The 22,709-nt window shown below is 45.6% G+C and overlaps 2 protein-coding genes across 13 annotated transcripts in view; one reads left to right on the top strand and one right to left on the bottom strand.

Annotated features, from left to right (window-relative positions):
- The first annotated feature begins 2,887 nt into the window (after window positions 1–2,887).
- Window positions 2,888–15,257, top strand: LOC104153945 (cytochrome P450 2W1). Of its 2 annotated transcripts, XM_068908420.1 has the most exons (10): window positions 2,888–3,317; window positions 5,836–5,998; window positions 7,872–8,021; window positions 8,105–8,262; window positions 9,075–9,248; window positions 10,254–10,395; window positions 10,768–10,952; window positions 11,602–11,743; window positions 13,814–14,031; window positions 15,048–15,257. In XM_068908420.1, exons 1-9 carry the CDS (start codon window positions 2,967–2,969, stop codon window positions 14,002–14,004), a joined length of 1,656 nt encoding a protein of 551 aa, XP_068764521.1. In that variant the 5' UTR covers window positions 2,888–2,966; the 3' UTR covers window positions 14,005–14,031; window positions 15,048–15,257. The 2 variants fall into 2 exon arrangements, with proteins under 2 accessions (XP_068764521.1, XP_009688396.2); XM_009690101.2 differs by having other exon boundaries at window positions 13,814–15,257.
- Window positions 7,816–22,709, bottom strand: part of CYP2W1 (cytochrome P450 family 2 subfamily W member 1) — a 31,304-nt gene continuing 16,410 nt past the window's right edge. For 8 of the 11 annotated variants that reach the window (XM_068908421.1, XM_068908424.1, XM_068908423.1 and 5 more), the window contains 5 exons: window positions 20,657–20,830; window positions 19,587–19,728; window positions 19,059–19,243; window positions 18,650–18,791; window positions 17,653–18,133 (listed from right to left, as the gene is read on the bottom strand). In XM_068908421.1, coding sequence (XP_068764522.1) covers window positions 17,946–18,133; window positions 18,650–18,791; window positions 19,059–19,243; window positions 19,587–19,728; window positions 20,657–20,830 — 831 coding nt within the window. In that variant the 3' untranslated portion in view covers window positions 17,653–17,945. Of the gene's footprint in view, window positions 7,940–17,652; window positions 18,134–18,649; window positions 18,792–19,058; window positions 19,244–19,586; window positions 19,729–20,656; window positions 20,831–22,709 lie in introns of those variants that run through there. The other 3 variants (XM_068908430.1, XM_068908429.1, XM_068908422.1) reach the window with 1 other exon arrangement.

Genomic DNA, 22,709 nt, shown 5'->3' with positions numbered 1-22,709 from the left:
AGTACTCAAATGCTGTCACATCAACTATCAGGACACTTTCCAGCTGCAGTGCATCTTTGCCAAGGGCTGCCGATCACAGGGTGGGGAAGGTGGAAGTCCCCTCAGATTTTCCAAGTGGTTGAGACACCAGGCAGGGCTTTTTCTTGCACTGGCCCCGGGGAGACAGACATCCAGTTGAGATAGTATTGTGCTCTGGGCACCACATTTCCAAAAGGATATACTAACTTTAGAAGAAGTTGGGACAGGAAGAAAGAAACATGACAGTGGAGAATGAAAACCCCTCACATACATTGTGGCTTGGAAGATGTGGTTGTTTGCCTTAAAGAGCAGATGGAGAAGGGACATGGGAAAGGTAGGCCACACAGTGTCCCAGTGCAAAGAGGATGAGTCACCTGCTTCCATCAGCCCTTTCTCCTTACAGAGGCAAAATGGAAAATTAAAGTGAATGGCACCAAATTTAAACTAATAGAAGAAAATATACCTTCTATGCACAGTTAGGCTGCAGTTTCCTGCTACAGACTTTTAACGCTGGACAAAGGATGCCACTCCATGATACTTAAAAGTAAAACCAAGGTTGAAAATAAGGTCAGGAAAAAATACTTTTTCTTATCTTACAGTACCTCTAGGGAGTTCCTGTAGAACCTGGGTCTGGCTTCTGTCTGAGAGAGGGTATTGCTCTAGCTGGCTTTCTGATGTGGCCTCTTACGGTGATTCCCACGTTCCTGTGGCTCCTGCACTTGCTTAAAAGGAGCTTGTTACGATAAAGCCGGCAAGAGTAGCTGAGGCTGCTGTCCTGGCCTGGCTGCGCTGCTGGTCGAGAACCGGATTGGCAGAGAAGCACAGAGACCTTGGGGGATCCAGGTTAATTTAATGGACGCAGGGCTGGTGCGTTCATGGGCTTTGCTGGATGGATTTCTCCAGGGAGGCCCAACTGGCAGCGCAGTGACTGCACCCCAGGGTGGTGGTGGGTGATGCTGACGGGTGCCCATGCTGCTCGGTCTCACCAGCGCTGCCTGTTTCGCTCCTCGTGGCAGGGGATCGCCACAGGGACGTAAGGGACCGAAGACAACCCGGCTGCGAGCACCTTGGAGGGGCCCGGCTGCCCCGGGAATGCACCCGGAGTGGCGTCAGCACCTGGCAGGTGTTTCGTGCTCGGCTCTCTGTGTGCTCAGGCAGGGGAGCACGTAGCAGCGCGGCTCCGGAGCGAAACACGGAGCAGATGCATTATTGAGAGAGGAATTTCTTGTCATCACAAGAGCTTGACTTACCTTTGTCATTTTAATGCATTGCACTCGGAGTCTGGTTTAAAAAAACCCAGCAACCCCCTCCCCGGCCCCAGCCCCTGGCTTTTCAGAGATAATTTAAGTCTGTTTCTGAAAGGCCTTTTTATGATTTCAGCAGCTCCCAGGGCAAGGATGAAATAGCAAGACAGAGGCAGCAGCACATAACTCTTGTAGTGCAAGGTGCTGCCAGTCAAACAAAACCCTGTAAGAGCAAACATTTTGCATGGGGCGCAAAGCGTATGCCATTGCAAGTCGCCATTGCAATGCCCTAGTTTTGCACCGTGTGCCAGCCCAGCTCCTCCTTGCTTGCCTTCACACCCCGCTCTGCCTCTTTGCTCACTTCTGCAATGCGACAGTGCACTCCTTCCCCCCGCCATGTGCTCTTCCCCCTCCTCAGCCTGACCTCTTTGTAAAGAGGTCCTGCATCACTCCTCTCTCGTCTGCGACAAGTAGGCAGGAGTGAGTCATTTCTTGGGGAAACAGTTGTCTCCAGCCCATTTCTTGGAAACTAATTTAAAAAAATCCTAGAAATGTTGCAATACACTTGCTTACTCTGTTTCTGGGCAGTAGCTGCCCTGGTACATCTCCACATAACTCAGACAGCTCCAACCTGCAGCAAAGCAGCCACTTGCTTTGGGACCATGCTGGTTTATCTTTCATCAGCCATGTCCTCCCTTCACATAAGGCCCACTCCTTCCCTACCCTATTTGCATGCGTAAGGCTGACGGCACATATCTGTTAAATAACAGCCTTTATATGATCTAAACGGCCAACTCCGGATAAATCTACCTTTAGCCTTCTGCTTCCTGATCATGTAAGACAGATCTTTCTTTCCTGAACAATCTTTTTTCCCCCTATTTTGTCAACTGTTTATTCCCTTTATCCCCTTGAAAGCCACTATTCACCCATGCAGATCTCAATTCCCTCTCTATGAGATTTCAACCTTTATGAGGGATGCAAGCACCAGATGTTACATATCTTTAACCTAAAATAATTCCATGCTCCAGTTTTGCTCAAGGTCTGAGGCGTGCCAGTCCAGCTAACTTCATTAACGTCTTCCCTCTATCTCTTAGAAGCTACTCTTTCACAATGAGGAATCGTCACAGAAATTTCAGATCTAATTTTGTCTTCCCATTTAATTTCAACTGAATCCACTCATGATCACTTGATCCAAGCTAATTTTCCACGGCTAGCTATTTCATGTCCTCTGCTTTAGACACAAAGTCTGAAATCACATCCCTTCTGGGCAGTTCAGAGCCTATTTTATGAAGAAGTTTATGGCCTGTAACACCCAGAGATACATGGGCTTTACCATTATTAACAGCCTTTGATCTCTACTTGAGAACCAAAGTCTGCCATAACTGCTATTTTTCGCTCTGGTAACATGCAGAAGATCTCAAATCCTATCCAAATCTGATTCTGGAGGCTTCTAATAGGATCCAAGGAAACCTTTTTATTTCTCTGTGTCAGGAGAGTGTTTGGAGGGTCATGGTACTGCTGATAAAGGACTTTGAGGTCTCAGAGGGAGGAGGAGGTTATAGAGGAATGCCAGGCACCTTTTTCCCATGTATATGTTCTTGCACACACATGCATGGGTTTGTAATTTGAAACTCTCTTTACTTCTGGACAGGCTTTGCAAACTGCTTAGACCACATTCTCTGAGGTGTTTAAAGAGGGTGGAGTATGCAGTATTTATTTAGGTACTCTACAAACCTTAATAAGAATCGAGTGCTTGTAGCAATCGCAGAGAACAAACAGAAAGCCAGCTGGCAGAAACTGAACAGTGCCACTGCATTTTTATTGCTTCTAACCCCAAAAACCAGATTATTACTAAAAATGGCTTTTTTAATTTCATTTATCTCTGATCCTGCATTAATTTGTCTGCTGTGTGCAGTGGTTTTATTAGCTGTACTCTATTTTTCAACTGGCTCTAAAAAATCAGCTTTTAAATTGCCTCCTGGTCCAACTCCTCTTCCGATCATTGGTAACCTGCATTTGGTGGATATCAGAAGGCAAGATAAATCACTAATGAAGGTAGGACAAAAAAAATCCCCAAACCCAGATTCTAATGCATTTTAAAGCTGCCTGAGTTATATCAGTGAGAACTTTTTGTCTTTTTTACTTTGAACTAACTGTAAAGGTGTGAAAATTGCATTATAATATTTTTCTGAGCTGCTTCTAGCCAATGTCTGTGTTGATGCAGTGTCATTTATGAGTGATCAACTGTTAAAAAAGACCAGTGGGTAATATGGGATTTCTTAAGTGTGACAAGGAACATGAAGTATATAATGCTTGTGGGATTTTAAGTATTAATTTGACAGCTCTGATAGCCAGAAATCATCAAAGCACTAGGAAATAACTAACATGAAATGAAATTGCTTCCCTCCCTTCTACCTTAGAGAACTGGCAAGAGGAATTCCTCCCCGTAGTGCCCCAAAAACTGCTTTGAGGAGGGTCGAATCCAAATGCCCCTTCGCAAACTTTACTTCCCTCTTAATGAATTGGATTCATGTTAAGATCTAGATGGCGGGATGGAAAATTTGTGCTAAGGAAACAGAATGAATAGCCTGCAAGCTCTTCTCTTAACTTGCAATTAAAACAACTTACCCTGTTTATGGAGATAAACAGCTCCTGCAGCTAAGACAAGGCTGGCACAGAGCCTGCGGTGTTCGTGTCAGCCCTCCGAGCGCTCCCACCTCGCCTCGGCAGACGGCACCCTAAAGGCTCGACCCATGCCGGGGACAGAGAGACTGAGCAAACAGAGAGGAGCAGTTCACAACTAGGCGTTGACAAGGCTCCTGTAATACCAGTCCTAAATAAACACCCGCAGTTCTCTGGGAGCAGCCGAGCGCTGGATAAGCTATGGCTCGGGGTGAGGCTCCCAGCACCTGGTGTCGCACCGTGGGCAACATCAGGGTTTGGGTCAGTTTAACCAGCAGGGCTGGGCGCACATTGCTACTGTGTCACTGAGCTGCATTTTTTGCTCACCTCTCTCTGCATCACCTAATAGATGATATTTGGTATCGCCTATGTTTGCCTTTAATTTGGGATTCATCCAGAGGGGTTATCTCTCCATCTCCCCCCAGAGGTAACAAAAAGAAGTGATTGCATTCGAGTGACACGCACCAGCATTTGCTTACCCCGTTTCCCCGGGTACCCTGATGGGGAATTTGCAGGGCAAGCGGGGATGGACCCTTCCCCATCGGATCAGCGCAGTATTGCTGCCGGAGCAGCAGGCAAAGGCAGAGGCGGCACGCACCCCGTGTCCTCGCTTGGGCAGCAGATTTGCGCAGTGGCTCCCCACCACCTTGCCCCAGCCTGCTCCAGTCTCGCCTCTGCTGCTTCTGAGCGCTGCTTCCCCGCTGCACGGTGCGGCCACCGCTGCAGGGCTGATACTCAGCCTCCCTCGTTGGACTGCAGCAGCGTCCCTGACGTGATGCTGTGGAAGCAGACGGGGAAAGGGCAGCGGTTGGGGAGGACAGCAGTCTGCCTATAAAAGGCAGGCACGCAGCAGCAGGCACATGCCAGCCTGGCCTTACAGAGTGTGGATTTCCCCTTCAGCGTGCGAGGCTCTGCACACGGATACTCGCTGCAAACCCGTTTTCTTGACAGAGAGGAGCAGACATGGGTGCAACGCAGCCTGCTCTGCAGGCACAATCAGGACGTGCCAGCAGGACCCCGTGTCCTCGGCTGGGACTTTCAGCCCTCCGAGGAACTGCGCTGCCTTTGTAAGCGCTCGGCAAGGCGCAGCCTGTGCAGCGGGGCTGTCAGCAGGGACAGAGCTGCAGGGAGCTTGTTCTTGCGTGTGCTGCAATGAAAGATCCTCTCTGTGTCGGGTCGAAGATACGTCCAGGGCTTTCGCTACTGCAAAAAGAGCTTCGCTTTGTTTGCGAGCGTGGGCACAGCCAGCCGTTCGGGTTGCCCCCTGCCCACTCCGAATGCCACAGAGGGCAGTCGTGGGCTGCACCCAGCCCCCGTGGAGGCCCGACCTGGGGTACCCACGCCAGGTCTGAGCGCAGGGCCGTGGCGTCGCTGATTCCAGTATTGTGGTCATTCAGGGCAACGTCATGCCTAACGTAGGTCAAAGCTGAATCCTTTGATCTAGTAGCGTGGATGCAGGAGTGCTTTGGTACAACAGGGGTGCCGTGAGCAAGCGCTCTCCTGAGGGACCGCGTCATTACTGGTACTGAAACGTCTGCTCCATTTGCAGCTTTCTTCTGTCCATCAACTTGCATTGCCATTTGAGGTCTAGTCCATAACTCTAAGTGACTTTGTTTTTCATTGACTTTCTCCTCAACAGAGAAACCAGACTAGTAACATACTGATTGGGGGAGTTTTGTCTTGTGGCAATAAGCCTAAAAAGCCAGCCAGGCATCCATACGACATGGCACGGTTTTGCTGGTAATCAGCTCACAGGAGCTGTTCTGCAGCTGGGGCAGCCTCGCTCCTGCTGCCAGGACATAACGTGGCCGGCAGCTTTCCGACAGACGTCCGCATCGGATGTGTGCGCGCTCCCTGCCTTGCTAACCGTCACAGCTTGCCTCTCTTTCAGCTCGCAGAAGAATACGGCCCAGTCTTCACCCTCCATTTTGGGTTCCAGAAAGTTGTGGTCCTGACTGGGTACGAAGTTGTGCGGGAGGCGCTTGTGAACTACACAGAGGAGTTTGTAGACAGACCATCCATCCCAATATTTGACCAAATTCAGAACGGAAACGGTACTAGAGAAATGAGGGGGGGGCGGGAGGGTGGGATGATGCCGGCGCTTAGTGCCAGCCGAACTGTTCTTCCCTCGAACGCTCCAAACGGGGCTTTTACAAATCCCCCTTCAGACCCTACCGCAGCCAAGCTAACAGCCAACATTTGGCTTTTCTCCTTTTTCTACAAAGCCTTGTAGCTTTTCACTACAATTACTTTTGCTAACGCGTTTGTGACCAATTCCTCTCCTCACTGCTCCAGGGTGAGGAGGGGGATTTCTAAAGGCCCAGCAGTAAGATGGTAACGGGAGCTGAGCAGCTTTCTGCCATCGATGCATTTCCACATCTTCCCCATGGTGTCACGGGACTTTGGGCTAACAACTTGTTTGGCTGTTCAGAGCTGTAGGGTTTTTCTCTTTTTCCTGCTACACCAGGTGCCACAATTTTGGACATAATCTTTCCACAGAATCTTGTCTCCGCAGACACTCTTGGGTGGAACAATGTGAAACAGGTTCAGACAAAGGCAACGGGCTGAGGCTGTAAATTCTTCCCACAAACAGTCCCACGGTTTTTCCAAGGCAACGCTCCATCCCCATTCCCTGACTATTTCAGAGAACATTTTGTCTTGTTTTTCGATCCTCTGCTTTAGCTGAGGCTCTCGCTTTGAGCACTCAAAAAAAGAGCCTTATATGATAGTCAGAGATGACACTGGGATTGCACATAGTAATTCAATTACCCAGCCATAATATTAACAGATGAATTAGTCATTACATAAGGAAAAGGAATTGATGGGGGGAAAAGCACGTTCAGAGCCAGTTTACATGTAACATATCCCTGCAGGAGACTGTCAGTACTGCAGTGTAAGTCCTTTCACACTTACCCTATCAGTCCAAGCGTGAGCCATTTAGAGGTGACCCAAAGCCGTAAATTCACAACGGCTGCTAAGTAACAATGGTCACAAAATTTCTGACGAAACATATTTTTCTTCAGAAAATGCTGATCTGTTGACTCCAAAGCTGTTGGTAGAGGAGGACTGTTCCAAATCAAATTTCCTGAATTAAAGCAAAATAAAAAATGGAGTTTAGAAATTTGCTTTGACATATTTAAAACAGAAAGTTTTGCTTTCCAAATTAAAATTCTAGAAAAGGCAAACATATGTAAAAAAACCTGCAGCTCAATGTGATATGATGGAACGTGAAATAATGTAATCCCCCTTTTCAGTGGACAAAATCTGAAATATTCTTTGGATTACTGACACAATTTTTCCTTTCACTCCATCCAACACCATGACAGGATGAAATATCCGTCTCTGCTTGGTGTCGTTAGTGATCATCAAGAGATGAGCTCAAGACTCCATAAAAGGATGGTATTTTCACCACTGCTGGAAAAAACAGTGCTGTTGGGAATTTCAGCAAAACATCTCAGCACTGAATAGGGTTGGGGAGACTGAATTATCCCATCTCACTTAGATAAAATACCTTCGTGACTGAAATGTGATAGAGGGGGAAGCTGCAAAGGTGGTCACATGGGGCCCTAGACCTGCAAACGGAGACAGAAAGATTGCATGATTGACTTAGGCCAAGCTCCTTCCCCTGCTCTAAAGCTGAATAGGGCTGGTCTGAAAAGCCTAATCTGCTTACCTTGCTCACAAGAGAGGGCTGGGTGAGACTGGACTGGGTAGGAGCTGGTCTTTCACAAGCTAGAGGCTCAGGGAGACTGAAGGCCACAGGGATAGGGCACCCGGAAATGGGAGCCCCTTATTCCCCAAATCCATGGGAAACTGGGCAGCAGAAACGCTTTTGGAGATCCCAGTGAGTCCAGTTCCATATCTTGGTTTGTGCGGTGGAGCTCCTCCATGTATGATCCCAGTGGAGATGTCTTATGGCCTCCCCAGGTGTCTTCTTCTCTATTGGGGAGCTCTGGAGAACAACTCGGAGATTCACTGTATCCAGCATGCGCAACCTTGGCATGGGGAAAAAAATGATAGAAGTGAGAATTTTTGAGGAGCTTCACTTCCTTATAGAGATGATCAAATCCTTCAAAGGTGAGCTGGGGACCATGATGGTGCCATACAGCTCATTGCTGCTGCAACATCGCATTAACATTTCCTTCCTGCTCTCATTGCAGGGGAACCTTTTAGCCTGAGATCCTTCAACACTGCTCCAACCAACATCACCTTCCTCATGCTGTTTGGGGACAGGTTTGACTATAAGGATCCAACCTTTCTCACTCTCTTAAGACTCATAGATGAAGTTATGACTCTTCTGGGATCGCCATATTTGAACGTATGTCACCTGTCCCACAGATTCACTTTTTTTTTTTTTATATTGGTGAGCTACAAACCATAGGATTTAGTTCAGCAGTTCTCAAATATCCAGAAGCAGCCATCATACCTAAAATGTGATGGCTGTCCACATACCACCCTGGTCACCCCAAGTATCCTGCAGAATTCCCTGTTGATACTTTCACTTTAAGCCAGCCTGCAAATCTGCATGGAGCTAAAATAAAAAGTGACCTATGATGATTTTATCTGCATAGTTTTGTTTTCAGCTTCTCCAATATAACTGCACTGTGTAGGCTTTCTTTGCCTTACCTGCATTTTCTAATAAGAGCTCACATTCAGCGCTGACGTCCAGGTGAGAGAGATTTCACAGCCTGCACTAAACATGCTCCCCTGGAGAGCACCAGGAAAACTGCTTTTCTTCAAACTGCCGTGTCCCGTCCTTTGTAAGCAAGATAGGCAGAACTTACCCATCGCACACTGATCTAAAATGGCTGGTGGCCTGGCACGTGGGAACCAGGGAGCCCCAGGGGCTCTCCTGTGAGGCTGACCAGTTTGCTACTGGTAGGGCAGCTGTTCCCGTAGAATGGCTTAAACGCTTAAAAGTAGGCAGTACTAAATCAAACCTTAAATGTTGCAAAGCCCTCCTTTCCATGCAGTTCTGCCTGTGACCCCTCTGAGAAGTCCCTGGGATGCTCAGATACTACTGCTACAAGACCGTACTCACCTGATATGTTATCCCTTAGGAAGAAGCTATTTCAACACGTTGATATTACAGCAGACTTAATGCTTCTATTTCTTTTAATTCCCCATTAGTATTTCAATTTCTACCCATTCCTTGGATTTCTTTTCAAAACCCACAAGATTTTGCTTGAGAAAATAGAAGATGTGCGAGTCATTTTAAGGCAATACATGAAGGCAAGCAGGGAAGACGTCAACGAGAACAGTGTGAGGAGCTACGTTGATGCACTGATATTTAAGCAACAAGAGGTATTTGACTGCTTAGGCTTGTTGACTGTTTGTAGTGTTTTCTTTGGGTTTTCTAGCTAAAATAGTCAGCTAGATCTCTATTTCAGTCACATCATGCAAACGTATTCAAGCTGTTATCCTAGTGGCACTGAAATCAGACTCTAGTCTCTTACACGTGGTGTAATTTATTGCAAGGATTTTTCCATAAAATTTAAGATATGAAAGCCACTCCCTCAGCCACTCTTTCGGTCCGCTCCTGAAATAGCAGTGCACGTAATAATGCAGGATCAGCTCTTGGTTTCTAGTAAAAAATGCATGAATTCACATGAAAGCTGACTGCTTTTCTTCTTACAACAATAAAATCAATCACTGATACTGTTGCTCCAAGATCAATGATATACTGAAAGTACTTGAATGGTAGGTCATAACTACCAGTCCTATGCCTGCCCCGCATCTTACCTTAGTAGAGATCCAGTGCAGTCTCTCATGTCTGTTGACTTCAATGAACACAAAACATCTGGACTCTCAAATTTCTTTCTAACTTGATCTAGGCCAGCCACAGGCATTAAGTTTTCTACCTACCTATATGGAGGAAGGTTCAATACAGTCCTAAAGCCCAGTAGAAAAGGTTTGAAAAGTAATTTTGAAATCCTTGGGCATTCCAGCCCTACCCTCCCTTCCTGGGTGGCAGAAGTCTCTCGAAGCTGGAATTAGCTGAAAGTCCTTCTGTGCAGAGAAGAGACCAGGCTCCTTCCAGACCTGTGAGGCTGAGCCAGTAAACAGCATCTGGCACTGGGTCTTAGGCTGCTTCTGGCTGGAGATGGAAACTGAACCTAAATCTCTCTCCAAATTTCCCATCTTTGATGCTGTGCATGCAAGATCAGGCCTATTTTATTGCTCTGTTCACAAACACAGGATCATACCCAACAGTGTAATGGGTTATGTAGTATTTCCCGAGCTCGCTGAATATTAACACTGACTGTTTTAAGAGCTTTCTCACCAGTCAGTACACTTGTGTGTTTCAAGGAGAAAAACAAGAAAGACAGCCTCTTCCATGATGACAACTTAATAGCATCCATCCTCGACCTGGTGATGGCGGGAACAGAGACCACAGCCACAACCCTACAGTGGGCCGTTCTGCTGATGATGAAATACCCAGAGATTCAAAGTGAGCTACCTTTATTCACTCTCCATCCATGACATGGCTGATAAGGAGGGGAGAGGCTGTGCCTCAGATACACAGAAGCTCTTTTTCCTCAAGAATTGAATCCCATCTGTTTATTATTATGAACTACTGATGTAATTAGGTGTGGAATGAAGTCAAAACAAACAGCCTCTGTGCCTTGCAGGGGGACAGTATGAGCAGAAACCAAAGTATGATGCTGGGGGAACTATCCATGCACATGCCTGAACTAGAGAGAGAGCTGGGGAAACCAGGATTGGTGTTTTAGAAATCTCTTCCCTCCAAAGCCTGGAAAAATATGATTTTATCAAAACAAAATCCTTGCTGGGACAAGTTCACTTTGTTTGTTCCTTCCAGAAAAGGTGCAAGAGGAGATTGGGAGGACTGTCAAAGCTGGAAGCTGGGCCACATATGAGGACCGGAAGAACATGCCGTTTACGAATGCAGTGATACATGAGGTGCAGAGGTTTATCACTCTCCTGCCCCACGTTCCCCGCTGCACTGCTGTTGACACCCACTTCAGGGGCTACTTCCTTCCCAAGGTACATAATTGCTTGAACCTTGGAACATATCACCCTTCTTGTTTTTGCATGGGGCACTGGCTAGTTCTTAGAGTCCAGCTTCTTTGGAGAGAGTTAAAGGACAGAAGCCCAAAGTAAATGAGGCTTAGAAGAGTTTCTTCCTCTCCAGAGACCATCCTGAAAGCCCAGAGAGACTAGTACTGTAGGACTCGAAATCCTGTCTCTGTCATGCTCAGCACTTCCTCACTCCAAGAGTGATCCCGGTTTGCCTCTCGGATGCCATCTGCAGAGTCAAGTATCTTCCAGGCATCTTACAGGACCTGACCCTCTGCCTGAGCTTCCCATAGCTCCATGTGGCGTTTGGCTTTGATCCTTGGCACTGCTGGGAAAATTTCAACTGACTTACCTCTCAGCTGACTAATGGGAATAAATCCCTCAGCATCTCCACCTATGCCAGGTGGAACAAATCTACTGAAGATAGAGTGAGACATTTTAGTACCTTCACTTTGGACATCACTTCTCTCTGGAGCTCCTCCTAGTCCCTGGCCCTTTCCCCACATCACAGCACCTTCAGTGCTGCCTGAGATCTTCAGCCCTGCTTCGAGCATGACAGCCCCAGGCAGGCCTTCGCTCTTGCTAAGTTCTGTACCTTAACGTACTTTTCTTCCAGGGTATAATCGTAATCCCATCGCTCACCTCAGTGCTGCTGGATAAGACGCAATGGGAGACACCATATCAGTTCAACCCCAACCACTTCCTTGACGCTGAAGGGAACTTTGTAAAGAGAGAGGCTTTCCTGCCCTTCTCCACAGGTAACTAAAGGCCTGACCTGCATGCCACTGAAGGGATGGCAGGACCATTTTATTACAATATACACAAATGGGGTCTTGATGGCTAAGTACTCCCTCTCAGTCAATAAGCAACCAGGCAACTAAGCAGAGCCAATGCACCCAGGCAGACTGCTCTCTGAGTGCAGCTCTCCCACCGCTGAAGGGGTTCATTTCCAAAGTTTCGACAGAAGACAAGGAGAGATATTGAATTTGAAAGAGCATAGAAAAATGCCTCAAAGTTGTCAAGAGTAGGCGGATTATCCAGGCAGGACTGGTGGGTTTGCCAGCACAGCTACATATGAGATATCATGAGTTCTTCTGGAAATTAGAGTACAGGCCAGGGACCCTCAAGTCTGCCTTGAGGCAAGGCCCAAGTCGCACCTATGAGTGGATCCGATGCGCAAGGCCTCATCCACTGCCCATCAGAGTCAAGGAAGAGAGTCCCAATAAGTCCTGGACCTTAACTAGGTATTCCAGCCACAGATCCAATATGGGACAGAGTACATCAAACCATACTACTCTTGCTATGAAGTCTTATGCCCAAAGGTCTGGATTGTTTCTAGAGTCACCTTTGACTGTGATTCTTCCAGGGGCACTTTTGAAAGCTGGCAAGGATTTCTAGCAAGATCTTTTAGAGGAGGAAACCCAGCCCAGTGGTTAGAGAAGGTGACATAGCACTTGGCATCCTGGGATCTGTTCCTGGTTTGGCCTCCATCTGTTGTCTCAGTCAAGCTGCATACTATTTTTTTTAATGTCGATTTCACCTGCAAAATACAATTGATGTTCTGTCCCTGAAGGGTCATAAACTCAAACTTCTAGGGATTCAAACTGAGATAATGGCAAGAACAGTGTTAGGTAACAGAAAGTCTCCCAAAAGAAGAAATATCACTTATAAGGTTTCTTGGTGACAGCCATAAATGCTTCCAAAAGTTGCTAATTTCCAGAAACGCCTGCTGCCCAGCTTGTGCACTCTATTACTCCAGCAGTGTGCATTATGAGAGGGCACAGCAGCATGGAGTCGTCTTGCTGGGAGTTTAACAAATCCCAACACTGCAGGAGCCTGTAAAGGGAGATTTCCCACAGAATCCTACAAATCCTCCAGGAACCTTATACTTTCCAGCTATTCCTTTTAAACGATGACTTTCAGGGATTCCAGAATATGCTACAACAGCAGACCTTCACCAGTGACTTCTCATACTGGAAAGCCAGTTCTCACTGTCCACCAAGTGCTTCGCCCATCTAGACACTCACACAAGGGCAGAGAATCTAGCACAAAAAGGAGGTAGGAACGAATAAACAATCTTTTCTAAAAGTGCGGCAGATTAGGATAAAATTCCACAAGAAAAGTGAATTGTCAAACCATCTCACTTTGGGAGTAGGCAGCATTTTTCTATCAGGCTGATTTTTAAGAGTAAGGGATTAGGTAAAGATGCTGAGAGGTTCATAAGATTCACAAATCCACGGATGAAACTGGGTGAAGGAAAGGATCGATTCTCAATAATGTAATGCATACAAAAATTGCAACCCCAGTCCACAATCCTGTTATGCTAAACACCATTATACATAGCATAAGAGCCCATCTCTGCGCCAGAGAGCTGACGAGCTAAACAGGCAGTCTTGAGGTAGAAGGAATCAGAGGGCCAGGGAGGAGAAGTGATTTGCTTGATCACTTTGCACATAAGTGACAGAGTCAGGAAAATAACCCAGCTCCTAACTCACAACGGAAACTTCCATTCACTAGACCAGACAGCTCCCCAAGTAAGGAGAGGAAAGGTACATTATAAATTAGTAATAGCCCTATAACCTGCCACATGGCTGTCACTTGCTGCTGAAAATCACTATGTGACAAAGAGACCAGGCAGGCACACTGTCTCAGTCTGACTGGGACAACTACCCTTAGCAACATGGGCTCCTCTGCTCCAAAATAATGTCTGGTGCCATCAGAGAGATTTCACTTCTGCCTCCATTACTGTATTTCAGACGCTAACATGTCTATGACAAAAATTTCAGCTTGATTTTTTGACCAAGTAAACACACTGCTTCCATCTGCAGGACGAAGGAACTGCATCGGAGAAAGCCTTGCCAAGATGGAGCTGTTTGTCTTCTTTGTAGGGTTGCTGCAGACATTTACTTTTCAACCCCAGCCAGGAGTTTCAGAGTCCGACTTGGACCTTACCGTCCCCCAAACGACTTTCACATTAAGGCCTCAGCCTCAGGCAACCTGTGCTGTCCTGCGTGAATAACTACAACCTTGTTAAAGAGCAACTCAGGTGAGCGGGGGAGCCACTTAGACCCAACGTAGCCAAGCTAGGACTCACCACCTCCCATTCTGCTACATCACCCTCTTTCATACCCCCTTCCAACTGTCTCCATCCACTCCCACTCCACTGCTCTCCACCTCCACATCTGCCCCATAGGTTGCTTACCCCTCTTTACTCCTGAGCTGTGAGAGGGTGTATATAGTCAATTAAAAACCACGATCCTTCCGGCTACTTGATAAATATCCTCTGAATGGTGGGCTGGCTAGTAGGCCAGGAAGCAGTGACACACAGATACCTCTTCTCAAGAGAGGGACGCTGTGCATGGAGCAGCTGGAAGGACAAAGAAAGTTGTCTGGTGAAGGGCAAGCAGCGCATGAGTCGTAGGTCTGACATCCAGGCTCCCATGGCAAAGCAGCGAGATTCTGAATGTTGCAGAAATCTCCCTAAAAGCATTGTGAAGAGATAAACATTGCCATTTGCTGGGAGCCACAGAAATGCGCTGTTGGTCACAGCACTTAAATCATCTGTAGGTACCTTCTGAACTTCTCCAGGCTCTCTAATTATCCATAGCTTCTAGCAAAATCCTACCAGGCTAGGCAGCCAAAGTCAAAAGCTTGGAGTGAAAAACCAGACTGATTCATGTGATTCAAGGATGGAGTTTAAATCTGCAGTTTAAATCATAAAGCTACGTGAGAATTGTATCAGAAACTGATCATAAATGCAAACGTTATGGAAAATAAAGCAGATCCATTTTTGTAGCTCTCTGCTTTTCCTGACTTTGTTAAATAAGAACAAACACTCTCCATCTCTTTGGACCTCATGGGTAATCAGTCTGGCATTTGGGATGATCCGGCCATTGGAACCAAACATGTGATTTCCTTGCAAACGGAGTGTAATTTCATGGTGCTTGTATTACACACACACACGCGCATGCGCGCACACACACGCGCGCGCACACACACATGCAGAATTAGAATCAGGGATCAGAAGAGACCTAGTTTTGTTTTTTTTCCTCTGCTCTGTAGCTTTGTCTGGCTGTCACCCCGTCTGTAGTGCTCCTATCTGCCAACATATTCCTCAGCCTTACTCCAGTTCATGTGGAGCTCAGGCATTTTTCCATCCTCATCCTGCGCCTGTGAATTGCTACTGCTCCATATTCATTACCTTATCATCTACATTATCGTAATGTTTATATTTCCTCCTTCATGGGAACCCAATAAAGTTTTAATCCTCCAATGTCTGTAGCATCTTTGTCCTCCCAAAGCATCACCTGGTGGCAATGTCATTCTTGAGGGGTGGTGGCAGTAAGACGGGGTCTTCCTAGGGGGAAGACAGGTAAACCAACTCAGGAGCAAGTACCCATCCACTCTGTACTCTGGCCTTGGCTTTCCCAACACCTCTGCCTACTCTGCCACATTAGCTGTGAAGTGGCTGAAATGCTGAAGGAAGTCCTGGCTTTGCTGAAATCAAAAATACTTTTGCCTTTGGCTTATGAGCAGGACTGTTCCTGCTCTAGCTCCTTTCTGAGAGTAATATGAACTCAAAAGACAGAAGTGACAATAATCCACTGGGGACGGGGGGAATGGCAACAGACAGCAAGGGGCTGGGTTCAAATTTGAACTAATTCACTGGGGGAATCTCAGACCTGACTCATTGTCACTGGCTTTGGGGGTCTTGGCTTTGAAGGAGAGAGATGGTTTTCCCACATTGCATAGCAACCTTCAGTGCCTGCGCTTTCCAGACATCACTTTCCACGCTGGTACTCTCTGGAAGGCAGACCATAGCCTGCGGTGTTGCTGGCCACATACAGAAATCTAGCAAGATGGAGCCATACTAGTGCATCAGGGAACACCAACAAGAGATATGAACTACCAGGTGCAAATGCGCACAGGAAACCAGCTCCTTGATTCCTTTAAAAAATGTATCTTATTTGTGCTTGCATTAGCAGATGGATAGAAGAGATCACTCCCAAGCACACAGAATTAGACAGCTGAATATATCTCTGCAAGAGAAAGTGCTTCCTCCCTTTCATTTGTTCAGCCAAATGATGGCAGAACATTGATTATGACTCAGCTACAGATTTATCTAGCAGAAAACATTGGCTCTCGGGGCTTAAAAATGGGTGGAAATATCATTTCCTCATTCCTCAGTGGCCCTGAGGGTCTTCCTTCTAGCTGAAAAACATGTTTGTGCCCTGAAGAGAAGACAAAGATCTGGGGGTGGTTTGATTTTTAAAGATCTGAACTACTTCATCTCACATCATGTCTGTGACCTGTAGCAGGCTGGGCAGTATGCCCTGTGGCAGGTGCCTGTGATCAGCCTAGAGCCTGCCTGCAGCCCAGCCTGGTGTCCTCAGTGCTGCACACCCAGGAGCTGGTGCTCTCAAAGGGGCAATGCTCAACTGCAAGGATTGCAGCAGCTATATAGCTTCAAAAAATGAGGGCTGTCTTATATTTGAAACCCCTCTGCACACTGGCCATAGCAATAACCGTCATGCAGAATATTGTTTCTATTTTCCTTTTGCCACGAGATGGCACCACAATCCCTTTGAGTGACAGACAGCCCAGCTCTGCAGTCCTTAACTGGGGTAAAACATCCTGCCATCCATGATAAGGGCTTTATAAGGCGAGCAGAATTAAGTTTTGAGGCTTTAGGCACCCCTGATCCAAATGGGTTCACCTGCGAGCAAGGCTGGGCGCACAAAGACATATGCAGTATTTATCATTAACTTGGAAGAATCAAGTGGTACACTGGGAACAGGAGGAGACTTCTCCTCCCCATCCTGGAGCATATAAGGATTTTCTTCCACCTCGTCTTCTCCTACGGGTTTATGTGACAAAACACCTTGTGGGACAATGGTTCGGCTCACTTCCCATTGCAGTCTTATTGGATCCTTCTGGCCTCCACTCAACATTTCAGACCAAGGAAGAAGTGAGCAGCTATGAATAAGTGTCCTATTGCCTGCACTGAAGGGGGGATGAGAGGAAGTTCCACCTCTAGTACTTTCAGAGGAGGAGAGGAGATAACAATATAAGGAAAAGGGAGGATTCCAACAAATTTCACAGAATACTGGGAGAAGGAAGGAAAGGGGAGATGGATGAGTTATCCCTCACTCTGCCTAGATTTGCCCAGCTTCTATGCCACTTAAAGAAAGAGCATTGTAGAAGCATCTTTGCAACGTTGGCATGCCTGCTCGTCCAAACCTGGTGGTCTGAAAGGAGGCTGTGCTTACATATCTGACCTACCTCTAGAAAAATGTAGAAGAGGGGGGTTTTGACTTCTCAGTGGAGATCTGTCAAGTTCTATGTCAGTGCAGGGGTAGCAGAGCCAGTGCCCAGAAAGGGCCAGAGAGTCCCAAGAAACTATGCTGAGGTCCCCCAGAACAAGGGGAACCTAAACAGTCCAAGGCTCAGTACCTGGGATTCAAAACCAGAAGTCTGGAAGGTATTGGAGGAGCATCCATAGGACATAGAATGAGTAGGTATCTGGGAACGATATATCAGCTGTACAGTAGGGAATGGGAAAAGAGCTGGGATTTGGGGATGACATGTCTGCATCTCTCATTGCTCTCCAAATGAAGAAATAAACCACTGCTGAGAAACGTTATCTCCCAGACACCCAGAACTAGGATAAGTTCTTACGTCATGTATTTAATGTGTAAAGAAAAGTAATGACTGTCCTGCCATTTTGAGTCATGTATCTGGCTGGAATTTTCCAGGTAACCTTACCCACTGGGTCTCCTCACTTTCTTACAAAAATATTTGCTCAACAAATATTTTAAGCATATAGTCAACACTTGCAAGGCCTTGAATAAGAATAAACTGGTTGTTTCTACTGCATAGGGATCTAGTTTCTCCTTTGTGCATCTGTTGGACTCTGTGCAAAACAATTACATGGATTTTTCTCGGTCTAGAGCCTTGGGTTTATTCACGTAGCACAGCGCAGGCACACTGTGGATGAGGTCTCATGGTGAATCCAGCCTCTGCAGTTGTGTCCAGCTCGGATTCTCTGACCCCAGCTGGGGGCTTAAAAGTAAATTTCTGGATCAAGCCTGTGAAGAAGATGAAGAGCTCCATCGTGGCCAGACTCTCTCCAATGCAGTTTCTCCGCCCTGCAACGCCAAAAGCATGGCCATTTGTAGTGTGATTAGGTAAGCAATGGCTCAGCTCGACAGCTCTTCTCTACTACTTGGCAGCAGCAGTGTGAGGGACAGTACAGGCCTCAGAAATGCAAAATAACACGGAGCGATATTCAGCAGCCGTGGCCACTGGTCTGACACACATTCAAACAGGGCTGTTACAGTCAGAGCCTGCAAGGAATTGATTTGGGAATTAAACGTGGAAATTGGCCTTCCCAAGGCAAAGCAGGCTTTTGCTTGAAGGTCTTAAGTCTTTTGTAGTTCCCAGAGGTGTATTTAAATAATATATCAGGGCCAAGCATGCCTCCAAGTCTGGGCTGAGAGGCTGTTTGCAACTCATCGGAACTCATGGCAGATTATTTCTAAAATATCCCCACCACTAATCTGTGTAGTGTTCCTAACAGAAGCCCTTATCCTGTCCCTTGACCACTGTCTTCTGAGTGGCATTGAGCACTCTGAGCTCTGTGCAGGATCAAACACTTTCATTACCTGTGGAGAAGGGCAGGAAAGCTTTCTTCTTTACGAAGTTCCCACTCGCATCAAGGAAATGGTTGGGGTTGAATTCATCTGGTGTCTCCCATTGCGTTTTATCCAGCAGCACAGAGGTGAGCAGAGGAATCACTGTTGTTCCCTGCAGCACAATCAAGATTCCAGGTTATGAGGACTGAATGAGAAAAGCGGAGCTAAAAGAAATGGGAATTTGGTTGTATAACCATGAAGTCACACTGCCATAGGTCTGGACACTGAGGAGACAGGGAATTAGGGAACTAGGTCTTTCCCATCAACAGCCCTGTGTCTCAGGCTCTCCCTCTCCCTCTCCCTGTGACATTCCTCGCTGTGGGTCACTGGTGTGCTGCATGGGAACCACCCTACTCTTCATCTTGAGAGCAGCATGTACCTTAGGGATGAAGTAGCCTTTAAAGTAAGTGTCAGCAGAGGTGTACCGTGGAACGTGTGGCAGGAGGGTGATAAATCTCTGCACTTCATGGATCACTGCATTGGTAAATGGCATGTTTTTCCGGTCCTCAAAGGTAGGCAAGCGGCCAGGGCCAAGAACTCTCACAATCTCTGCATGCACCTTTTCTGCAGGGAAAAGGTAAAGGAATGAACTGAGTTTCCCTCAGTGGTAAAGCACCTTCCAACTTCCAACCCAGGCTGACTGCTGGCAGAACTACCCCAGGGCAGTGAGGAGTGGCAGGGCAGGAGGTTGCACAGCCCCTGGGAGCAGATATGAGAACAACCTATTCCTGAATGACAGCATAAAATGCTTAGACAGAGATGGGCATGTTTCAGATGCATAGGTTTTGAATACTCTGGCACACATGAGAAGCTATGAAGCTTTCACAGGGGATCAGCATTCATGAAGTCACTGCAGAGATCTAATAGTATCCTATGTATGAAAAGCAAAACCATAAAGGTGTCTTACTCTGAATCTCGGGGTACTTCATCATTAGCAGGATGGCCCACTGCAATGTTGTGGATGTTGTCTCAGTGCCAGCCATGAGCAGGTCGAGTGCAGAAGCCAGTATATTTGCATCATAAAAGGAGGTATTGGTTTTATCTTTCTCCTTTAGAGAAATAAAAAGAAAAATACAGAACTGGAACAGTACTTCTATGCGGCCTCTCAAACCCAGGGTCATATGATCATGGGATGTGGAAGAGAGCTGAAAACCAGCATTTTCTCTGGGAACCACCTCCAACATCCACTCTTTTTATATGCAAATACTTCTGCAAACAGTCTGAGACACACCTACTTATTAATTTTTTGACACTTTTTTCTAATGATGAGTGTCATGACAGAAAACCTCTCATTATCTAGAACAGATGCTCCCTGCAAGATGTCACAGGAGATACCATCCCAAGGTGGTAAACTTAGTCTTCAGAGGCACTGGAGTGGGAAGCAAGTGAATTACAAGTCCCGTGACACGCTGCATTATTATTTCAGTATAGAAATGCTTTAGTTTTCAGGAGAAATATTTTGGCATTCAAGATTTTGCCAAAATTTTGAAATATTTTGACAAATTCTTTGATTTTCAGCACCTCATGGCATTTATCCTCTCTGGGCAGTAGTGATCTAACACAATCAGCACTTCCATCCTGTATCTGTGCATCCTGACAATCCTGAGAGAGATGAGAGGTGCCTGCCTGGTGCTGTAGGGACAATGTGTCACACGTGCAGGGGAGATTCTGAGTGCAGAGAGAGATTCGTGAAATGCTGATGAGTGCTTGTGAGTATGATGCCTTCTCCAGTAAGAAGCTGACACCCAAGGACAAGTTTTACACTTTCGTGCTATATGGTCTAGTGAATTCTTTCTTGCTTTTCCTGCAGTATCTAGTATTTAACGAGGATGAAAAATCTGTGTTATAATAAGAGTACATTTACCCCAAATACAAATATTTTCATATAAACCTTAGTAGAGCATGTTCATTAGGCAAACAACCTGGAGTGTCTCTGCATAAGATATCACACAAAGAATCAATATATTATTAATATACCTCTTGCTGTTTGAATACTAATGCATCGATGTAGCTCGTCAAGTTGTTTCCATTAATGTTTTTTTTGCTTTCCTTGATGTATTTGTTTAAGATTACACACACCTCCTCCACTTTTTTCAGTATCATCTTGTGAGGTTTGAAGAGAAATCCAAGGAATGGGTAGAAATTAAATAACTGAAAAAGAAAAAAGGAAAAAAAAACAGGAAAACAAGATTAAAACAAAAAAATTTAAATTCACTCATTATGTTGTAAAATTTAAGTATCAGAATGGAGAAACCATTTATGTGCATAACTAAATAACGTTTTATTGGAGTCTCTCATTTTTTTGGCAATGAAAAAAATTTTAGTGTATAAAATGTCTCCTCTTATTAAAAATTCTCTGCAGAAATGAATGAGCCTATCAGACTTGTCTAGACATAGCCTATAAACACGAATTAAAAAATACAATTAAGGGAAAGTGATAGTAAACTGGTGAAACAATGAAATTACACTTTTAAAGAGGCGATAAAGCAAAAAGATAAAGCATTACGTTTTAGCAAAGAAAACCCCAAACATTTAGCAAGCCAAAATGCTTATGTTTTAAAGTTGTTAGATCATCATTTTTAACTTTCACATGAATTATAAATCAATTACACTCAGTTCTCAGTACCATTAAATTTCACAGCACAATAAACAGTTTCTCTTTATGTGCAGGGGGGTTACTTACACCATTTCTCCATGTTATAAATAAGCCGGCTGCAGGATAAAAATCACAAATCTCATGCTTTACCTTGTGCTAATTGGTTATAATTTTTGCTGTTTCCTGCAAAATCTAAGCCTGCCTAAAAGATTTAAAAAAAAAAAAGGGATGTTGCTCATCTCTTTTGTTGTAAATAATTTTCCTTCAGGTAATAAATTCATCAGCATTTTTTTTTAAACAGCTTTTTGAACAACTATTTTGACATTAACTTAAGTAACTAATAGTCTAGTCCTTTTGACGGAGGATTAAACTTAATAAGAGCTGTTTGCTCAGGTAAGAGCCTCTTAATTGTAATATACTTTTTGTGCTGCTCTGTTTAGCAGGTATGCCCTCACTTTCCAGTTGATTTAATGCCATGATGACAGCCATGAGGTGCCCCCAAACAGTGCAATCACACCTGCAATCTTTCCTCTGTAACTTCACTAGCTTCTTAAAGAGTAGCAAGAGACCAAAAAAATCAAATCCTAGTAGCTCCTAAATACATGAGGACTTGTCCCTAGGACAAGCAGTTATTGTGGGGACAGTCACACAGCATTCAGTAGATATTAACTGACATAGGCCTGGCTATTTCCAATGGTACATACACACAGAAAATCAATATTTCAATAGTTTTATCACTGATGTGTTTTAAAAGAAAGAAACCCTGTTCATTCACTCCAAGAGGCACCTGATTTCTCTGTCTCTTCCCTCTGAGCCCCATTTGGACTGCAAATATTAGGGAGCAGGAGTTGCTGGTATGTTGTGGTTTGTTCTGGGTACTGCTGATGCTTGGGCGACAGCTGGAAAGACTTTGACCAAATAAAAAAAAAAAAAAAAAAAAGGTGAGCAGAATCTCTCTGAACTCTCTGCCAAAACGTGACAAATATTTTTGAGACACACACCAGGAAATTTTTCCTGCAGTTACTGTGAAATGCTGAAGAAAGAAGGTTGCCCAAATTCCCGATCCCCGTCCTATATTAGGGTCTATTTCCTCGTGGGAGATTACAAGTTACCTTAAACTGCAAAGTTTGCTATATAATCTGACTAAAGATCAATATTTAAAGGCCAGAGTCTATAGTGTGGATTTCCATTGATGCTCCTGAGCTTTCTCCCGCCCTGCACAGCTCCTGCTTTCTGCTAGCAAGGTCACATTCACACTTTCATTCTAGTGCTACTGTGTGATGCTGCACCTTTTTTGCAGGGCATTGCAGTATCTGCAATGGGATTTCATAAAGGAGAAAAAACACAGAGCAAAGAATCTTAAGTTCCAATACCCTCAAGACTCTCAAAAACTGTCCAGCAATAGAAGTCCGCTTGACCAACCAACTCAGACAA

Source organism: Struthio camelus, chromosome 15 (assembly GCF_040807025.1).
Source record: "Struthio camelus isolate bStrCam1 chromosome 15, bStrCam1.hap1, whole genome shotgun sequence".
Taxonomy (NCBI): domain Eukaryota; kingdom Metazoa; phylum Chordata; class Aves; order Struthioniformes; family Struthionidae; genus Struthio; species Struthio camelus.
This window is presented reverse-complemented; position numbering and strand designations above follow the sequence as displayed.